This window comes from Oncorhynchus nerka, linkage group LG3, assembly GCF_034236695.1.
Source record: "Oncorhynchus nerka isolate Pitt River linkage group LG3, Oner_Uvic_2.0, whole genome shotgun sequence".
NCBI classification, from domain to species: domain Eukaryota; kingdom Metazoa; phylum Chordata; class Actinopteri; order Salmoniformes; family Salmonidae; genus Oncorhynchus; species Oncorhynchus nerka.
The window spans coordinates 33,958,606-33,978,860 of NC_088398.1; the positions used below are offsets into that span (position 1 = coordinate 33,958,606).

At 41.2% G+C, this 20,255-nt stretch overlaps 1 protein-coding gene across 5 annotated transcripts in view; it reads right to left on the reverse strand.

Moving 5' to 3' along the window:
* Window positions 1-20,255, reverse strand: part of LOC115107052 (dachshund homolog 1-like) — a 249,987-nt gene that overhangs the window by 49,839 nt on the left and 179,893 nt on the right. For 2 of the 5 annotated variants that reach the window (XM_029630418.2, XM_029630448.1), the window contains exons 4-7: window positions 5,150-5,322; window positions 4,917-5,009; window positions 4,396-4,597; window positions 3,831-3,971 (exon numbers count right to left, since the gene is read on the reverse strand). In XM_029630418.2, the coding sequence (XP_029486278.1) occupies window positions 3,831-3,971; window positions 4,396-4,597; window positions 4,917-5,009; window positions 5,150-5,322 (609 nt within the window). The remainder of the gene's footprint in view (window positions 1-3,830; window positions 3,972-4,395; window positions 4,598-4,916; window positions 5,010-5,149; window positions 5,323-20,255) is intronic. The other 3 variants (XM_029630425.2, XM_029630441.2, XM_029630434.2) reach the window with 3 other exon arrangements.

The window sequence follows — 20,255 nt, forward strand, 5'->3', positions numbered from 1 at the left end:
TTTAAAAAGGCTTCTCCCCCAGTAAATCAAATCATGTTCAATGTTTGATATCTAAAATGAGTTTACAACCAAAGGCTTCCATGTCTTTTATTCTGCCTTTTGTTTGTCAACTACCTGCTGTTTCACGAGACGCGGGCTTGTCGAAAGTGATCACCGCAGACTTCCCTTTGTGAAGCGATTCAATTAGCTTGATGTGAGATACATAGCTGGTAGCTGGCCTTTGTACTTTTGCCGTTTCAATTTTTATTATGGAACATCATCATATCATCAAGTCCTATTTGCAAACGATCGTTACTTGCCAACAATAATTGTGTTAAAAAAGTGGAAAGACACCCGAAAGCTATACCATCTGGTTGTGAGCTAGAATGAGGATGGACTGGACTTGAAGTAATAAAGAGATTTCAACTACAACAAATGGTCTTTGTCCTTTGTCATCAAAGAGGATGTGGAAAAGAGCGGAGAGATAGTTTCTGTCAGTGCAGTATCTGTGTAGTTTGACTGTCTTCGATAGCAGACACTTACTGATGAGAGATTTTCACGGCGACAAATGATCGGATGCATTACCGCGTCAGTAACGGTGTACTTTGTCTTCAATAGCCGATACGAGCAGATATTATTAACCCTCATATATGGAGGCAGAGGCAGGACACTGCATCCTACAGTCCCCTCCTCTGTTCTCTCTGTGTGAGTATAATGCACAAGATTAATTCAATTCTCGACCAAGACCATAAAGATCAAACAAGTGGAGAAATATCGTTAAACCATTGGAATGTTATCTTATTTGTCTAAACAAACTGATCCGATGAACAATCCTAATTAAAAAGCTTGCCATAAACAAAGTAGCAAATCGCAGACCCCCTCCTCTCCATCCCTTCCTCCCTCCCTCCAATTCCCTCGCTCTTTAACAATGGAACACATTTATATTACTCATCTAATGCATCATGTATCATATCATTACAGTTCAATATATCTATCATTCATTTTATTTCCTTCACTTAAAGCTTTTATTGGGATTACTTTGGTTATTAGTTGGGTTCTAATGTATTGGTTACCAGCGCTGGGTCTGCCGACCGAATACAATCTCTCTTATCTCACCGCATAAAGCTGTGTGTGTTATTCAAATTGCCTCATTTATTATGATAGCTTCCTCATGTAAATTGTGCTGACTGCTCGCCCTTGCACACTCCTCATTAGACTAATGAAAACCTTCAAACGAAAAAACTAAACAACCTGCCAAATAAAGGTCCGGGGTTATTATGAAAATTACAACTGTGGGAGCCGCGAGAAGCTCTCTTCATTAATTCATGCTCAGCAAATTGGTAACTAATTTAGTTGCACTCCTCTGCATTAATGGGTTATTTTATAAAAATGTTTTTCTGCAGAACCGAGACCTCTGGTACAACCGCGCTGGAGAGCCCGGAATCCTAATCAACACTGGTGACATATTAGGAATTTACAATCTCAATAATAATGTGGTCGTGTTTGTTTGTGTGTGTGTTACATAAATGGATTGTCTGGTTTTCACTCCCCCCCCCCTTCTCTCTCTCTCTATCACATATCATAGGACATCACAGGTCTGAATTGTCAACAAAACTGTAATGTGTGTATGGTAGAACAGCATGGTGTTAATAGGCTGAGGTTTAGGTGTTATGTCTCTGTTTATGCAAAGACTGGTTGAGGTGAGCACTGAGCAGAGTAGTACAGAGAATGCAGATGGGGGTAGAAGAAGATCATGCTTGTTTATATTCAATGGTTATTACACTATGTCCCCCGATGGTTGCAGCTCTGCACACTGTAACACACACATGTAGACACACACATGCACTCAATCACGCACGCACGCACACACACGCACACGCACACACACACACACACACAGTCGTGGAGTTTGACCTATGAATTCAGAGCATGATCACACTAATTATTACTATTTACTACTTCATATTGTGAGTGGAAGGACGAGAGCTGATCTCCACTTTGGGCTAATTGTTAGCCGCTAACCAAAAGGGAACACACAGCCTAATGATTTCCACTGTGGTTTTGTTATCATTATCCACCTCCACCCCACCCCACCCAACACCACACAAACCCAACCCCAGCACAACTCTAAACCATCATAGAATACTAAAATATATTATTTGAATCATTTTATGTTTAACTCAGAGCATTATACATTTGTATCTGCTCCTTGTTTGAGTAAAATTGTTTTATACATGTTTCTAAATCTTGCTCAATAGAGGGGAATGGTAGTGGAATTCATCTACAGTATAGAGACATATCTAAGCATTTAGTAGACTACTTATCATAAATAAAGGTACATTTTCACCTAGTATTTACTAAGATTACTTACCTATCTGGTATTTGCTACAAGTAAACCATAAGTGAACAAGTAGTAATCCTTTTTTTTAATCAGTTAAAATAATTTACAATTGTATTGACATATCTAAACATAAACGTTTTTTCAATATTCAATACATGGTTGCATTGAGGTTGTCATAACCAAACGAAACGACTTATGGAACATACATACATGTATGGAATGTAAATACGATACATTGCAAGGTATAGTGCCTTTAGAAAGTATTCACACCCCTTGACTTTTTCCACATATTGTTGTGTTACACCCTGAATTAAAAAATATGATTAAATTCAGATTTAGTTTGTCACTGGCCTACACACAATATCACATAATGTCAAAGTGGAATGATGTTTTTTGACAAATTATTAAAAATTAAAAGCTGAAATGTTTTTGCCCGAGAGGAAGGAAACAGCTCAGGGATTTCACAATGAGGCCAATGGAGACTTTAAAACAGTTACAGCGTTTAATGGCTGTGATAGGGGAAAACCGAAGATGCATCAACAACATTGTAGTTATACTCCACAATACTAACCTAATTGGTAATACTTGCAAAGAATGTGGCCAAGCTATTACATTTTGTCCTGAATACAAAGTGTTATGTTTGGGGCAAATACAATACAACACATTACTGAGTACCATTCTCCATATTTATAGTGGTGACTGTATCATGTTATGGGTATGCTTGTAATAATTAAGGACTGGAGAGTTAATTAGGATTTTTGTTAAAATCAGAATGGAGCTTAGCACAGGAAACATCTGAGAGGACAACCTGGCTCAAACTGCTTTCCCCCAGACACTTGGAGATGAATTCACCTTTCAACAGGACAATAACCTAAAACACAAGGCCAAATCTATACTGGAGTTGCTTACCAAGAAGACAGTGAATGTTCCTAAGTGGCAAATCTGCATGCACATCTATGGCAAGACTTTAAAATGGTTGTCTAGCAATGATCAACAACTAATTTGGCAAAGCTTGAAGAATTTTGAAAAGAGTAATGGGAAAATATTGTACAGTCCAGGTGTGCAAAGCTCTTACAGACTTTCCCAGAAATAATCACAGCTGAAATCGCTGCCAAAGGTGATTCTAACACTTATTAACGCATGGGTGTGAATACTTATGTAAATGAGATATTTCTGTATTTCCTTTTAAATACAGTTCAAACCCCCGAGCTGACAAGGTACAAATCTGTCGTTCTGCCCCTGAACATGCAGTTAACCCACTGTTCCTAGGCCGTCATTGAAAATAAGAATTTGTTCTTAACTGACTTGCCTAGTTAAATAAAGCAAAAAAAAAATATATATATATATATATATTTAATCCATTTTGAATTCAGGTTGTAACACAACAAAATGTGGAATAAGTCAAGGGGTATGAATATACTTTCTGAAGGCACTGTATATGTATGAAAATAGGACACATATCTTACCTTTGTCAACGTGAATATAGGTTTATCAATAGGACACGTCTTACCTTTGTGAATGTGCATCCTCTTTGCTTCGTGACTCATGTCGTGGGCCAGGTCTCCTTCTTTAGGCCCAGGCAGAATGCTCGGGGAGAGGCCCAGCAGAGCTTGGTTCATTTGGTTCATAGAAAGACCATTCTGATGTATGGCTGGAGAGGAGAGAGAGAGTAGTACAGGTGAGCTAGAAGATGTCTTTGTCTGTTCGAATTGACCTGTATATGCCGTTTTTGGAAATTAACTTCTAACTATCAAATTTTGAACACGTGGATGATTCAGAATACGTGTTTTTCAATTCTGGTACTAAGGAACCCCTAATGTACAAGGATTTGTTCCATCCCAGCACTAATATACCTGATTAAACTGATCAAGTGTACTAATCATCTAGCACTTGATTTGTTGAATCAGGTGTGTTACTGCTGTTGGGCTGAAACAAAAACCTACACACCCAGTGAGTAACTAGGACTAGGATTGAAGAGCACTACAAATCCCAAATCAATCAATTTATCGGTTCAGTACAACAAAAACAACAATATCAAAATTGGGTTAGTGGGTTAGCGGGGTGGGTTTGTTTACTTGCGGAACTGAACACGCAGTTAGCCAGTCTGACTCGTTGCATGGGGAGGGAATAGGGGGACGTACGTATCCTGTCTGAGGAGCTCTCTGTGTGGGCCGGTGAGCTGGAGACACTGCTGCTGCGGTGGGACGACGGGTGGCTGCTGGGCCTCCTGCCGTCCTCTAAGGAAGGGGTGGGGGAGGGACTGTCTGGGACACGCTCCTGTCAATGACAGAGGGACATCAGTGACAAGGTCATCAGTGACAACTAAGGTCCATGAAAGTAGATGCTATGTAAATCAATGTACATTTCCATAGTGCTTTTCACTCTGTCATCGCAGTCAAAAGTTCAGGATAAGTAACTTTAAATGTCCAGAGCTGTATGTTAGTTATACACAGTGTGTGTCCATTCTGGCAGTCCATCTCAATGACTGTGGTGACTATTCTTCAGGGCATGCTCTGTTTGTTGCTGTATCATGGCAGCCATGTTGTAATGTGTTTACTATACATTTTAGTAAATTAAGTCCATTCTAGCGGTTTACCTTGATTACTGAGGTGACCATTCTGCAGGGCAGGCTCTGCTGCTGTGCCACATCGGCCATGTTGGAATATAACAGTGTTTCCCAATCCTGGTCCTGGGGACCCAAATGGGTGCATATTTTATTTTTGCCCTAACAGTAACAAAGTTATGAGTCCTAAGGATAAGGATTGGGAAACACTGTCATATAATATAATACTTTCCAGTTTAGTATTATGTTTATTATACACAGCTTACCTTGATAACTGAGGTGACCATTCTGCAGGGCAGGCTCTGTTGCTGTGCGACGGCGGCCATGTTGGCGATGGTGCTGAGGTGGTTCATCTGGCTCATTGCCATGGTGACAGAAGCAGGGGGCAAGCTGCACGGGATCAGGGGGTGGGGCATCATCATGAAGGGCAGTTCCAAACCTACAACAGGTGAGAAAGGTGATTGGTTAACGGAAACCATGGTTGATTGGTTCATCTGGATTGGAGGAAATTGATAGGTTAATTGGTTAATTTGACATAAAGGTAACCATTAAGGGCTGGTTTCAGTCATAACCTTCTACAATGTTAAGATTTTTGTTAGACCATAAGAAAAACTTTATCTAAATGTAACTGTAAAACCCTATTCACATGTGACTAGTATTACTAGAGAATGTTATGTAATTATTAGCCCAGAATGTCCCTTATTCCAGAGTTGTTGTTTTTCTTCAAAGCTGATCCCTGTGAATCATATTTTTTTCAATAAATGGACAGTTATGACGGAAGCCTGGAGTTTTTTTTCTAGGTGTGAAGATATTTCAACAAGTCCCGGTGATAATGGGGCAACACTGATAACTCCAGCTTGGTTCCCAAGTTTAGAAACCATACCAAACCATCTTTGGTATATTGTCGCCATACCATTTGAATTTAGGAAGCGTGGTCATAATCACTATTTTATGTTGGGATATTTTATTAGAAGACATCCTACAGTAAATGCCCCCCAGCCTTCAGATGTGAGCTAAACGGTGCACTTGCACTTGAGATGCGTTTTTAGGCTATGGATGACAAAGTGAATTGATACTTTCCTAATGTTTAGCTCAGTTGTATGCTGCTGCTTTGCCATCTATTAACAGCAAGGGTTGCATTAAATAGGAGCAATATTTTTTACTGATGTATGTTGGCGATGTTCAATTAATTCACACAAAACTTATAAACAAAAGCATTTACTGTGAAAGTTGACACATGTAGGCCCTTCATATATAGGCTATGAAAAACTATTTATCGAATCAGTTATTGTTTTTTTGCTCAAAACGGGAGCAACACCTGTCAAACTCAGACATTTCTCTCAAAACACAGGGATGTCAATTAGCACAGGACTAGTATTATCAGCAGTAGCTTATTCTGTCTGGAATTGTTACTCTCCTGCCATGTAAAAATAACTGACATGGCAGATTCGGACGGGGCTAAAATGACAGATGTGGTGTTTTGTGCTTGTGCACATAATTACATTACCCGACCTCCCCCAGTAAGACTAATCCTGTTCGAATAGGGCTTAAAACTGCAAATAGCGCATTGTAGATTTGATTGAATTAAGATTTACTGAAATATTCTTTCTCTCATACCGAGGTGGGTGGCCATGCTGGTATAACCTACAGATCACTGATACTGACATGCCATGCAATGACAAAATAACAGCATAAAATTATTATTATCAAACAACACTACACTACTTTACTCTAATAAATTTAGCGGGATGAGTTAAACCCGGTCCTTTGCTACAGTATATTTTGAGGTGTAAATGTTTAACAACAGATGTTAATAATAGATACCATAATTGTAATGAAAATGGTAATGATGATAACAGTAGTTGAAAGCCAAACGTTTCCACAGCCATAAAAGGCACATCAATTATTCTGTGGCTGAAGAAAAAGGTCCACGTTATGGAAATAGGGCTCACTACTTACACATAAGGCATAATCTCAGTCTGCATCCCAAATGGTACCCTTTTCTTTATACAAATAGGGTGCCATTTGGGACAAACAAAATAAGGCAATCATTGGAAGCCATTACCCAAATGACTTAAAACACGCTAACAGCAAAACAAGTATCTTCAGAACTACAGTGTGACAAATGTCTACAGGCTACTGTATAGTGTATAGGGCCTAGGATAGTGTGGACTTAGGATACTAGGATACTCTTACAACAACAGGGAACTTTCAATTCATTTCGGCTCTGTTCTGTGATCTGCATTGGCCAAAGTACCCCATTACAAGACCAGATATCTAACAAATGTTTCAAATTACTACATTTTGGCTCTGCAATTAGTGATCTAATTGGTCAAAGTGGAGAGATTACTTGGCCAGAAATGTAAGGAGTGCTCTGCTGTGCCTTTAAGTGGTACAGTATAATGAAAACGGTCTAACTTTCAAAGAACATGAACACAGCTAGGTGTGTGTTCCGGAAACCACATGCACCCATTTGTCTGCAAAATTTACAATCCCCCATATCTGTTTTTTTATATATATATATATATATATATATATATATATATATATATATATATATATACACAGTACCAGTCAAAAGTTTTGGTTTTACTACTTTCTACATTGAAGAATAACAGTGAAGACATCAAAACTATGAAATAACACACATGTAATCATGTAGTATCCAAACATGTGTTAAACCAATCTAAATATATACACTGCTCAAAAAAATAAAGGGAACACTTAAACAACACAATGTAACTCCAAGTCAATCACACTTCTGTGAAATCAAACTGTCCACTTAGGAAGCAACACTGATTGACAATACATTTCACATGCTGTTGTGCAAATGGAATAGACAACAGCTGGAAATTATAAGACACCCCCATTAAAGGAGTGGTTCTGCAGGTGGTGACCACAGACCACTTCTCAGTTCCTATGCTTCCTGGCTGATGTTTTGGTCACTTTTGAATGCTGGCGGTGCTTTCACTCTAGTGGTAACATGAGACGGAGTCTACTACAACCCACACAAGTGGCTCAGGTAGTGCAGCTCATCCAGGATGGGACATCAATGCGAGCTGTGGCAAGAAGGTTTGCTGTGTCTGTCAGCGTAGTGTCCAGAGCATGGAGGCGCTACCAGGAGATAGGCCAGTACATCAGGAGACGTGGAGGAGGACGTAGGAGGGCAACAACCCAGCAGCAGGACCGCTACCTCCGCCTTTGTGCAAGGAGGAGCAGGAGGAGCACTGCTAGAGCCCTGCAAAATGACCTCCAGCAGGCCACAAATGTGCATGTGTCTGCTCAAACAGTCAGAAACAGACTCCATGAGGGTGGTATGAGGGCCCGACGTCCACAGGTGGGGGTTGTGCTTACAGCCCAACACCGTGCAGGACGTTTGGCATTTGCCAGAGAACACCAAGATTGGCAAATTCGCCACTGGCGCCCTGTGCTCTTCACAGATGAAAGCAGGTTCACACTGAGCACATGTGACAGACGTGACAGAGTCTGGAGACGCAGTGGGGAATGTTCTGCTGCCTGCAACATCCTCCAGCATGACCGGTTTGGTGGTGGGTCAGTCATGGTGTGGGGTGGCATTTCTTTGGGGGGCCGCACAGCCCTCCATGTGCTCGCCAGAGGTAGCCTGACTGCCATTAGGTACCGAGATGAGATCCTCAGACCCCTTGTGAGACCATATGCTGGTGCGGTTGGCCCTGGGTTCCTCCTAATGCAAGACAATGCTAGACCTCATGTCGCTGGAGTGTGTCAGCAGTTCCTGCAAGAGGAAGGCATTGATGCTATGGACTGGCCCGCCCGTTCCCCAGACCTGAATCCAATAGAGCACATCTGGGACATCATGTCTCGCTCCATGCACCACAGACTGTCCAGGAGTTGGCACGCACGCACGCACGCACACACACACACACACACACACACACACACGCACACATACACATACACACACACACTCAACCATTTTCAAATTATGTTTCCTCCATAAAGGACCATTCAGTTGACTGTAGGGGAACCTGCTGTAGGCCAAGATGAGTTCATATAGTCCTTTTATGGGGGATTGAAAGGCACTGGGCACACAGAGATTGGTTTGGATTGGTTGGATTCAATGTAAAAAATGAGGTGTTGTTGGAACATAGCTGAGTGTTTTATTTGTTTATTTGAGTGGGTGTTTTTTTTCAGACATATTGTTGCTGGCTTTGTTTTGGAAGGGATTCAATTACTTTCCCCAGGTACTTACAGTACATGATGAATTTATACTGAATGGGTTAGAATTAGATTGGCCAACTATTGTCATTTTAAATAATATGGACATTGGTATGTGTGTGTGTGACTGCATTGTTTGTTTTGACCCCTTTCAAAAAAATGTGAACAATCTGAAAAGGACCTAACTTGATCAACATTACAGTAAGTGAGGTTTTAATTTAACCACATCGCTAGATGAATTTGTTTGTCAGTTACTGTTATTCACCTATACAGTGGTTCAACTTCAGCGAGTTTAATTCCCTTGTGTTGCTTTTCTAGTGAAAGGCATAAACAACAGCATTTTGAGTAATTTACCTGGAGTAAGCCCTAGGGACTTCTAAAGGTAAACTCCTACTTAGCTACCATCGTTAAAACAAAATGAATTAATACGCAGGCAAACAGCTCAAGCTATGGGTAATACAGTACTTTGGAAGTGCACGCATGAATAAGCAACAATCCAAATCATGGAGGATAAATGGAATGAATTCAAACACCCTTCGGAAAGATCACATGATTAAAAAGGTGTTGTCAGACAGAAACATGTGGAGTAGGTCTGGAAAACGACAAGCAGGTTCAAGTATTAATACAACATCAGTTGATGAAGGGTTTAACATGATTAAAAAGAGGGCAATAATTGCTACCTCTTTCATGGACTAAAATGACTGAGTCATTAACTTAAAGTGGTAAAATATCCTCTATTGTTAATCTTTCTGGTGTTCTAGCGGTGTGTGTGTGTGTGTGTGTGTGTGTGTGTGTTAGAGGTCGACCGATTATGATTTTTCAACCCCGATACCGATACCGATTATTGGAGGACCAAAAAAGCTGATACCGATTAATCGGGCAATTTATTTATAATAATGACAATTACAATACTGAATGAACACTTACTTTAACTTAATATAATACATCAATTAAATCAGTTTAGCCTCAAGTAAATAATGAAACATGTTCAATTTGGTTTAAAAAATGCAAAAACAAAGTGTTGGAGAAGAAAGTAAAAGTGCAATATATGCTATGTAAGAAAGCTAATGTTTCAGTTCCTTGCTCAGAACATGAGAACATATGAAAGCTGGTGGTTCCTTTTAACATGAGTCTTCAATATTCCCAGGTAAGAAGTTTTAGATTGTAGTTATTATGGGAATTATAGGACTATTTCCCTCTATACCGTTTGTATTTCATTAACCTTTGACTATTGGATGTTCTTATAGGCACTTTAGTATTGCCAGTGTAACAGTATAGCTTCCGTCCCTCTCCTCGCTCCTCCCTGGGCTCGAACCAGCAACACAATGACAACAGCCACCATCGAAGCAGCGTTACCCATGCAGAGCAAGGGGAACAACTACTAGAAGGCTCAGAGCGAGTGACGTTTGAAACGCTATTAGCGCACGCTAACTAGCTAGCCATTTCACTTCGGTTACACCAGCCTCATCTCGGGAGTTGATATGCTTGAAGTCATAAACAGCGCAATGCTTGACGCACAGCGAAGAGCTGCTGGAAAAATGCCCGAAAGTGCTGTTTGAATGAATGTTTACGCGCCTGCTTCTGCCTACCACTGCTCAGTCAGATACTTAGATACTTGTATGCCTGTATGCTCAGTCAGATTATATGCAACGCAGGACACCCTAGATAATGTCTAGTAATATCATCAACCATGTGTAGTTAACTAGTGATTATGATTGATTGTTTTTTATAACTTAAGTTTAATGCTAGCTAGCAACTTACCTTGGCGTACTGCATTTGCGTAACAGGCAGTCTCCTTGTGGAGTGCAACGAGAGAGAGGCGGGTCGTTATTGCGTTGGACTAGTTAACTGCAAGGTTGCAAGATTGGATCCCCCGAGCTGACAAGGTGAAAATCTGTCGTTCTGCCCCTGAACAAGGCAGTTAACCCACCGTTCCTAGAACGCCATTGAAAATAAGAATGTGTTCTTAAAAAACTTGCCTAGTTAAATAAAGATTAAATAAAGGTGTAAAAAAAAAAAAAAAAATGTAAAAAAAACTGGCAAATCGGCACCCAAAAATACCGATTTCCGATTGTTATGAAAACTTGAACTCGGCCCTATTTAATCGGCCATTCCGAGTAATCGGTCGACCTCTAGTGTGTGTGCGAGCGTGCCTGTGTGTTAACAGTACTCCTTATGGAGACAGCTATTCTACCCACCTTTTCCTACAATAAGGAATCCTCCAGGGTGGGAATAATGGAAAATTAATCCAAAAGGTATCCGACTGAAAACCTAGCCTTAAGAATACCACACAGATCTCTGTCTAGCTGCCAATCGTCAGGTTTAGCTCTGGAGTAGCTAGATTTCCATTGAAATCTCTTCAACTGAATGATTTGTTGTTTGTGGAGCAAAACAGAAACAAAAGAGAGAGAGATGACATTTTCAGCCACAGCTCAGGTTCAGATCTCTTTTTTCTCTAACTCCCACTGTCCAGGAAAAGTCTCATGACAAACAATAAAACAAACAATAGTTGATCGGAGGTCGCCGCCAGGGCCTTGAGTAAAAGCTCCAGTATTTAAGCGACCGCCGGTGCAAGCCAGGGCAGAGTGGTCTCCACAGATGCTAGAGCTAATGAAGCTGTCTGTCTGTTATTTACCTTCTTTTAACTGGAAAAGGGGGATGAGATGTACAGTAAGAGATAGCAAGGACTGGAGAGGATCTATCCAGGCCTCTCTCTCTCTCTCTCTGTCTCACTCGCTGATTAAGTAGGACCGTGCGGACGACGGGGGAATGTGAAGAATCCTTATGTTTGCTAATATATGGCTTGTTGTCAAGCCTATCTGTCAAACTAAAACACATTTGAATGTGGTCAGAGCCTTTGATTTGGATTGGGAAAGACACAGGGTTGATTTGTACTGTGTTGCTAAAAGCCTCCTTTTGCTTACATGGTACAGAGATGTGTTTTTCTTCTGATATGTCAAAAAACTATAAATGGCAGTTTTAATCAAATTTCTAGAATTACTTGTTGTACATTCACATACTCCAAAACAATCTCGGCTTTTTTACTAAATGCCCCCGAGTTGCTGCTGCATTGCTCAGACAATGGTGAGAGCATGGTCTATAGGTGTGGAACTTTTTTGTGGTCGTGTTGGGGGATTTGTTGGGTTTTGCACCCAAATCTCATAAATAAACGATTAGCTGATGAAAAGAAAATGGTTTGCGTCCCAAACAGCACCCCATTTCCTGTATAGCGGGTACCATTTGGGACGCAAGCCAACGGCTCTGAGCTGTAGGCCATTTTAGTGGTCTCACAGTACCACTAATCAACCAGATATATTTATTGTAAGTACACATTTCTCCAGAAGGCAACAGCACAGCCTTATGAGGTGGGTGGGCCATTAAACTCCATCAGATAGAAGCGCAAGCTACAGGAAATATACAACAAAAAACCCAGAAACGTAAAGTCGTATTGTGGCAGTTCATGGGCTGTTTTCGTCTACACATGTACAAGCACACAAACACAGACATACAAACATATACCCAGAAACGCACACACATCCCCTACACACACACACATATGAGCACACGCATTCACACACACACAAACACAGACATAAAGACACATATACACAGACACCACAGGGGGTTGGTGGCACCTTAATTGGGGAGAACAGGCTCATGGTAATGACTGGAGAGGAGTAGCTGGAATAGTATCAAATACACCAAACACAGTGTTTCCAGGTGTTTGATGCCATTCCATGAGCTAGCTCCCTTCCGGCCATTATAATGAACCTTCAGCAGCCTCATGTGACAGACACGCACACACTTCCCCTGCACGCACACACAATCACACAAACACCCCTACAAACACAGAGACTACACACAACACACATGACCACAAGATGGACGACCTTCCTATAGCAGCAGCATGAAAGAGATACACATACTTTCCAATCATTCAATGATTCACTTGCAAACTTATGCCATGTAATGTACTGTAAATGAATGTTAGAGAAAGTAATGATAACAAAACATCTTTGGTTTGATGAGGTAGCATAATGACTTGCCTCCCCCTGAACCGCTATGCGCACATTTACTCTAGTGTTGCACAGTATACTTAAACTTTGGTATTTTTTCAATACTAGAACATTAAAAACTATTCGGTGCTAGAATTGCTGTTACATTCGGTACATCTGTCAAATGTGTCTCACGGATCAAGCCTGTATATCAGCGTAGCCGACCCCTTATTATAGCGTGCAGCGTGCCTGCTCCACTTTCTCATTGCTAGCCTGCACTGAGAGTCTGGGCCGCATTATGTTCGCTCCCCACTCATGCTGCACAGAAGTTAACATACATGAATAATGTGACACATCATGAAGAAATGTTGAAACTGTTCATTACTGTTCGCAAAACAATGTCCAAACAGGCTAGAACACTTTACAATGCAAGAAGATACTGGTACCTTCCAGCTTTGTAGGCAAACTTTCCTTGCTAGCGTTCCTAAAGCTAACATAAATTCACTACCCTAGTACTTTGTTTGTAATACCATAATGGAAAATATGCTGATTTCAAAGCTGATTGCCACCCCAAAAATATTAATTCACTTATTTGGCCTCTTCACATCTCTCCCAAAGATGATCCACTTCCACAGCAAACTGACTGTGCTCTGACAGGCCCCCCCCCCCCCCCCCCCTCTTGCCTTGTGCATGATGTCATTACTGGTTAAAGACAGCGCACATTTTTATAAAAGAAGCAACTTCTATGCAAATGTTGTTGATCAGTACAATTAAATCATTCCAAGCTCAATAGCTCAATGCATGCACACACTCCTACTGAAAATGCATTCACCTGCATTATGGATAGGCCTAGGCAACATATTTTTGATTTATCCAGGTTATCAATATAGATTTAAAAACAAAGTAAAATGTATTGTATGATTGTATTATTGATTAATTAATACATACATGGCTGTCTGAAAATTGTTGACATGAATAATAATGAACTCAAAAGATGCCCAAATATTGAACAGAGCAGAAGCTGAATTTATCTGTCTGGATCAAGTGCCATTCTGTGACTTTGGCTAATATGCCTTCTTCTTTTGCCGTAGTGTCATTTTGGTATGATTTTGGTATTGAGTATCATGATGGTATCGAGTATTATGATACTAAGCCTGGTGTTGGTATCGTGACAACACTAATGTACTGACACACACACACACACACACAGTATATCATGTGCTAGGAAATACCCTAGAGACAGACAGTGTTATTTGTCCTGTAAGTATTACAAAATTCTGCCACTAGCCGCCTACTTCAGATGACTGAGGCTGTGATACAATCAATTGCAGATAGCTGTAAGGGTCTATGTGTAGCTGTTGCAGAGGAGTCAGGCGCAGGACAGCAGAGATGAGTAAATAAAAGTAACTTTACTCAAAGTCATCAAAATACAAGAGAATTACCAAGCCCACAATACGGACCACAATACAACAAACAATCACTCACAACCAAACATGGGGAAACAGAGGGTTAAATAATAAACAGGTAATTGGGGAATTGAAACCAGGTGTGTAAGACAAAGACAAAACAAATGGAAAATGAAAAGTGGATCGGCGATGGCTAGAAGGCCGGTGACGTCGACCGCCGAACACCGCCCGAGGAGAGGGACCGACTTCGGTGGAAGTCGTGACAATAGCGGTTTTCCGGGGATATCGCTTTCAGAAGTGTCTTTTAAATAAAGTGTCAAATCCTTCCATCTGGGATATCCTCCATCCAGGATATTCTGGTGATTGACTGAATCAATTCACATCACTACTTACAGGCTGTCTAAGAAAATAGAATGAATGGTTACAAGAGGTTGAAGAGATCATTTTGTTTAGATAATGATGAAAACATGATGATATGTCTTTCATAATGTCTCAACCTTCTCAAAAAATAATTCCAAAATTCCACATTTTCCAAATGAACAATGTGCTTCAAAATAACAATCCACACTAAATGTTGACCCGAAACGAACCACATACCGCATTTATGTAATGCGCTAAACAACTTGTGGGGGGGACAGAGATGTTACAGACCAGGGTCGTTTTCATTTGGCACCAAATTATAGAAAACAGACAGATACCGGGAGGGACAACCTGAACTTGTCCACTAAGAAACATTTATTTATATTTTCTGTTGAAAAAGGTTGCTACGGTGTGACCCAAAATATACAACCCAGATTAACCTAATAATCCACATGGCTAGGGATGCCCAGGACGTCCAAGCCTCTAGGAGACATTGATATTAAGCCATGGCCATACGGTTCACATGTCTAGTGTGGGTCTGGGCCCATCTAACTTGACATTTGTCACAGGTCACTCACAATAAACTGATAAACACACACACAAACACACGCACAATCACATGCACACGCACGCACGCACGCACTCACTCACTCACTCACCACACACACACACACACACACACACACACACACACACACACACACACACACACACACACACACACACACACACACACACACACACACACATACACAGAGAGGGAGAGAGAGAACCCATTACTAGCAGCTATTACTACTGACGGTGTAATATATCCCCTGCCAATCAATAGAGTTCTTGTGTCAGTGACATGCCAAGCAGATAGAGGAATTATTTCCATGTGATACGTAGTAAAAGGCCTCCCCCCTCTTAAAAAGATTACTTTCAGTCAACGGGCGAGTCGTTGTCATTTGATTCACGCCGCTCTCCGCCGTCATATGGGTGCCGTTTGGGGATCGGTTTACATGTGCTGGTCATCAGACCATCTGTTTTAATTACAAAATTAGCATTACTCGCTCTGGCCTGTTCTCTTCATCTATAACCATTGGTCCTTGAGAGAAAATCAGTACGATCGCTCAAAATTCTAAAAATGTAAATGAAAAGCATAGTTGGTTAAAAACAAACTCTCATTTGCAATCACGGTCTACCCCGGCCAAACCCTAACCTGGAAGATGCAGGGCCAATTGTGCGCCGCCCTATGGGACTCCCAATCCCAGCCGGTTGTGATACAGCCTGGAATTGAACCAGGGTCTGTACTGACACCCCCAGCACTGAGATGCGGTGCCTTAGACCGCTGCGCCACTCGGAAGCCAAATGATGTGATTATCGCAAACGCAAATAGGTGAAACAGGGAAGGAAGACCCAGAATTACCTATGCTGCAGTTCTTTATAGTTACCAACCTTCTTCTTTTTTTTTGATCCGGCGCTGACAGAGATGGCCGCCTCGTTTGCGTGATCAGGAACACTGTTACCCCAGGAAATCTTAATTTTAATTACATACAGCCGGGAGGAACTATTAGATATAAGAGCAACGTCAACTTACCAACATTACGACCAGGAATACGACTTTCCCGAAGCGGATCCTCTGTTTGGTCTGTTTGGTCCACCACCCAGGACAATGGATCGGATCCCATCCGGCGAACCAAAACAACAGTGAAGGGCAGAAGAAGCGGTCTTCTGGTCAGGCTCCGTAGACGGGCACATCGCGCACCGCTACCGAGTTTACTACTCACCAACGTCCAGTCTCTTGACAACAAGGTAGACGAAATCCGAGCAAGGGTTGCCTTCCAGAGAGACATCAGAGATTGTAACGTTCTTTGTTTCACGGAAACGTGGCTCACTCGAGACACACCTTCGGAGTCGGTACAGTCACCTGGTTTCTTCACGCATCGCGCTGAATGAAAACAAACATCTCTCTGGTAAGAAGAAGGACAGGGGGGTATGCCTTGTGATGAACGAGAAGTGGTGTGATAATAACAACATACAGGAACTCAAGTCCTTTTGCACACCTGACCTAGAATTCCTTACAATTAAATGTCGACCGCATTATCTACCAAGAGAATTCTCTTCGATTATAATAACAGCAGTATATATCCCCCCCAAGCAGACACATCGATGGCCCTAAATGAACTTCATTGGACTCTATGTAAACTAGAAACCACATATCCTGAGGCTTTATTCATTGTAGCTGGGGATTTTAACAAGGCTAATCTGAAAACAAGATTCCCTAAATTTTATCAGCATACCGAATGCGCTACCCGGACGGAAAAAATCCTGGACCATTGTTACTCTAACTTCCGCGAAGCATACAAAGCCCTGCCCCGCCCTCCTTTCGGAAAATCTGACCACGACTCCATTTTGTTGCTCCCAGCCTATAGACAGAAACTAAAACAGGAAACGCTCGTGCTCAGGTCTGTTCAACGCTGGTCCGACCAATCTGATTCCATGCTTCAAGATTGCTTCAATCACGTGGACTGGGATATGTTCCGCATAGCTTTGGATAATAACATTGATAAATACGCTGATTCCGTGAGAGAGTTTATTAGCAAGTGCATCGGTGATGTTGTAACATAGCAACTATTAAAACCTTCCCCAACCAGAAACCGTGGATTGATGGCAGCATTCGTGCCAAACTGAAAGCGAGAACCACTGCTTTTAATCACGGCAAGGCGACCGGAAACATGACCGAATACAAACAGTGTAGCTATTCCCTCCACAAGGCAATCAAACAAGCTAAGCATTAGTATAGAGACAAAGTAGTCGCAATTCAATGGCTCAGACACGAGAGGTCTGAGGGTCTACAGTCAATCACGGACTACAAAAAGAAAATCAGCCCTGTCATGGACCACAATGTCCTTCTCCCAGAGAAACTAAACAACTTCATTGCTCGCTTTGAGGACACTACAGTGCCAAAGACACGGCCCGCTACCAAAACCTGCAGGCTCTCCTTCACCGCAGCCTACGTGAGTAAAGCATTTAAACGTGTTAACCCTCTCAGGGCTACCGGCCCAGACGGCATCCCTAGCCGCATCCAAAGAGCATGCACAGACCAGCTGGCTGGTGTTTACGGACATATTCAATCAATCCTTATCCCAGGCTGCTGTTCCCACATGCTTCAAGAGGGTCACCATTGTTCCAGTTCCCAAGAAAGCTAAATGTAACTGAGCTAAATGACTATCGCCCCGTAGCACTCACCTCCGTCATCATGAAGTGCTTTGAGAGACCAGTCAAGGAACATATCACCTCCACCCTACCTGACACCCTAGACCCACTCCAATTTGCTTACCGCCCCAATAGGTCCACAGACAACGCAATCTCAATCACACTGCCCTAACTCATCTGGACAAGAGGAATACCTATGTAAGAATGCTGTTAATCGACTACAGCTCATCATTTAACACCATAGTGCCCTCCAAACTCGTCATTAAGCCAGAGACCCTGGGTCTCGACCCCGCCCTGTGCAACTGGGTCCTGGACTTCCTGAAGGGCCGCCCCCAGGTGGTGAGGGTAGGAAACAACATCTCCACCCCGCTGATCTTCAACACTGGGGCCCCATGTGACAGATCATGTGACACTTAGATTGCACATCGGTGGACTTTATTTAACTAATTATGTGACTTCTGAAGGTAATTGGTTGCACTAGATCTTATTTAGGGGCTTCATAGCATTATTTATTTTATTTTTATAAACAAGTCATTTTTTAAAAGATTTCACTTCACCAATTTTGACTATTTTGTGTATGTCCATTACATGAAATCCAAATACAAATCTATTTAAATTACTGGTTGTAATGCAACAAAATAGGAAAAATTCCAAGGGGGGTGAATACTTTTGCAAGTCACTGTAAGTATGTTGAATTATTACGTGATTAAATTAATCATTAACTCATTAGCAATATCGGGGCACCATGGACAAAGTTTGTTTAATGAGTTACCGTTACCCAAATTAACTCAATAATACATCCACATATATCATTATCATACCAGTCATCCATTAATATTTTTTTTAACCTCATATCAGTCTCATTCTGAATGTCGTTGACTTCAACTCTGCATGAACCCTAGTCTAAATGATGATTCAGTGATACACAAATTGGCTTAATTATTTAATTGATTTATTTTATTATTTTACTATTATTTAATTTATTTAACTAACTAAATAATCACACAGAAATACATAAACACGCACACATGGTATATGTTTAATTGATTACTAACATAATGCAATGAAAAGTCCCTATAGTGGACTAACCCGATATGACGGCTTGTTACACAATCAAAGGGATGGGGAAAGAAAGAGCCGAAAGAAGGAGAGACAAAGGAATTCAACTATCGTACATACAGTTGAATAATATGCTCACCGTAAATATAGATATTTAACACCTTAACAACCGCTCATTCGGATTTAGAAATGCAACATATATTTACACATAGATGTCTTTGTCTGTCGTCTCTCTGTTGAATTCACTCAATTCTCTGGTTATGTAAGTCTCTGGTTGTCCAGCAGAGGTCACAATGTCCTCAGTTGTAGGCTTCTTTGTCTCTGAGTGTTCGTTAGACTGAATAGATTAGAAGTTCCAATGGTTGTTTGAAAAGATCTTCCTTGTGCCTTTGGTCAAAGTTCTAGACAACTTTACATGCAGAGCTGCAGATGGTGTATGTCTTAGTATAGTCTTCTTCTTTGTTTAAAGTTTCAAAGTTTGTAACCATGTTCTGGTCTTGTAGTTTTAAACCATTTCAAAGTGTAGCCACCTCTCCAAGCTTCCTGGTCTCGTAGAGTCTAACCACTCGTGACGTCCACCTGCTTGGTCTAATGTAAATTTTGTTAGCAGTCCTTTTATCCACTCGCCTTGGAGGGCGGATCCATGACATTGCCACAATGTCTTTGCTCACGTGGGCGTGGTTAAAACAGTTATCTCATTTAGAAGGCTGAAATCACATTTCATCTTCTCACAAATAGTTTCATATTTAACCATATACGTTTTACAACATTTAGATGTAAATCTGTTAACTGGGACATATACATTCTTAGAGTTACAGTTATTTAGTTATACCGTCCTTAATGATATCACAAAACAACAACAAGGATTTATTATTTTGATCCCCACCAACCATTTCCCACATTCTTTATGTTGGAAATATTGTTTCATTATCCACTTTTGGATGTTGGAGTTTTGGTGTCAGATTCTCTCTCTACACAAATTATTTTTGACTTCTCCATACTGCAGATCCAGAGAGAGAAAGTTTACGACTGGTCGTTAAAGTCATAGAATCGTCCCCACTCCCCTCTCTTTGATCCTCACCCAGGAGGGAAAGTCAAAATATAGAAAAACCCTGGAATGAGTAGGTGTGTCCAAACTTTTGACTGGTACTGTATAT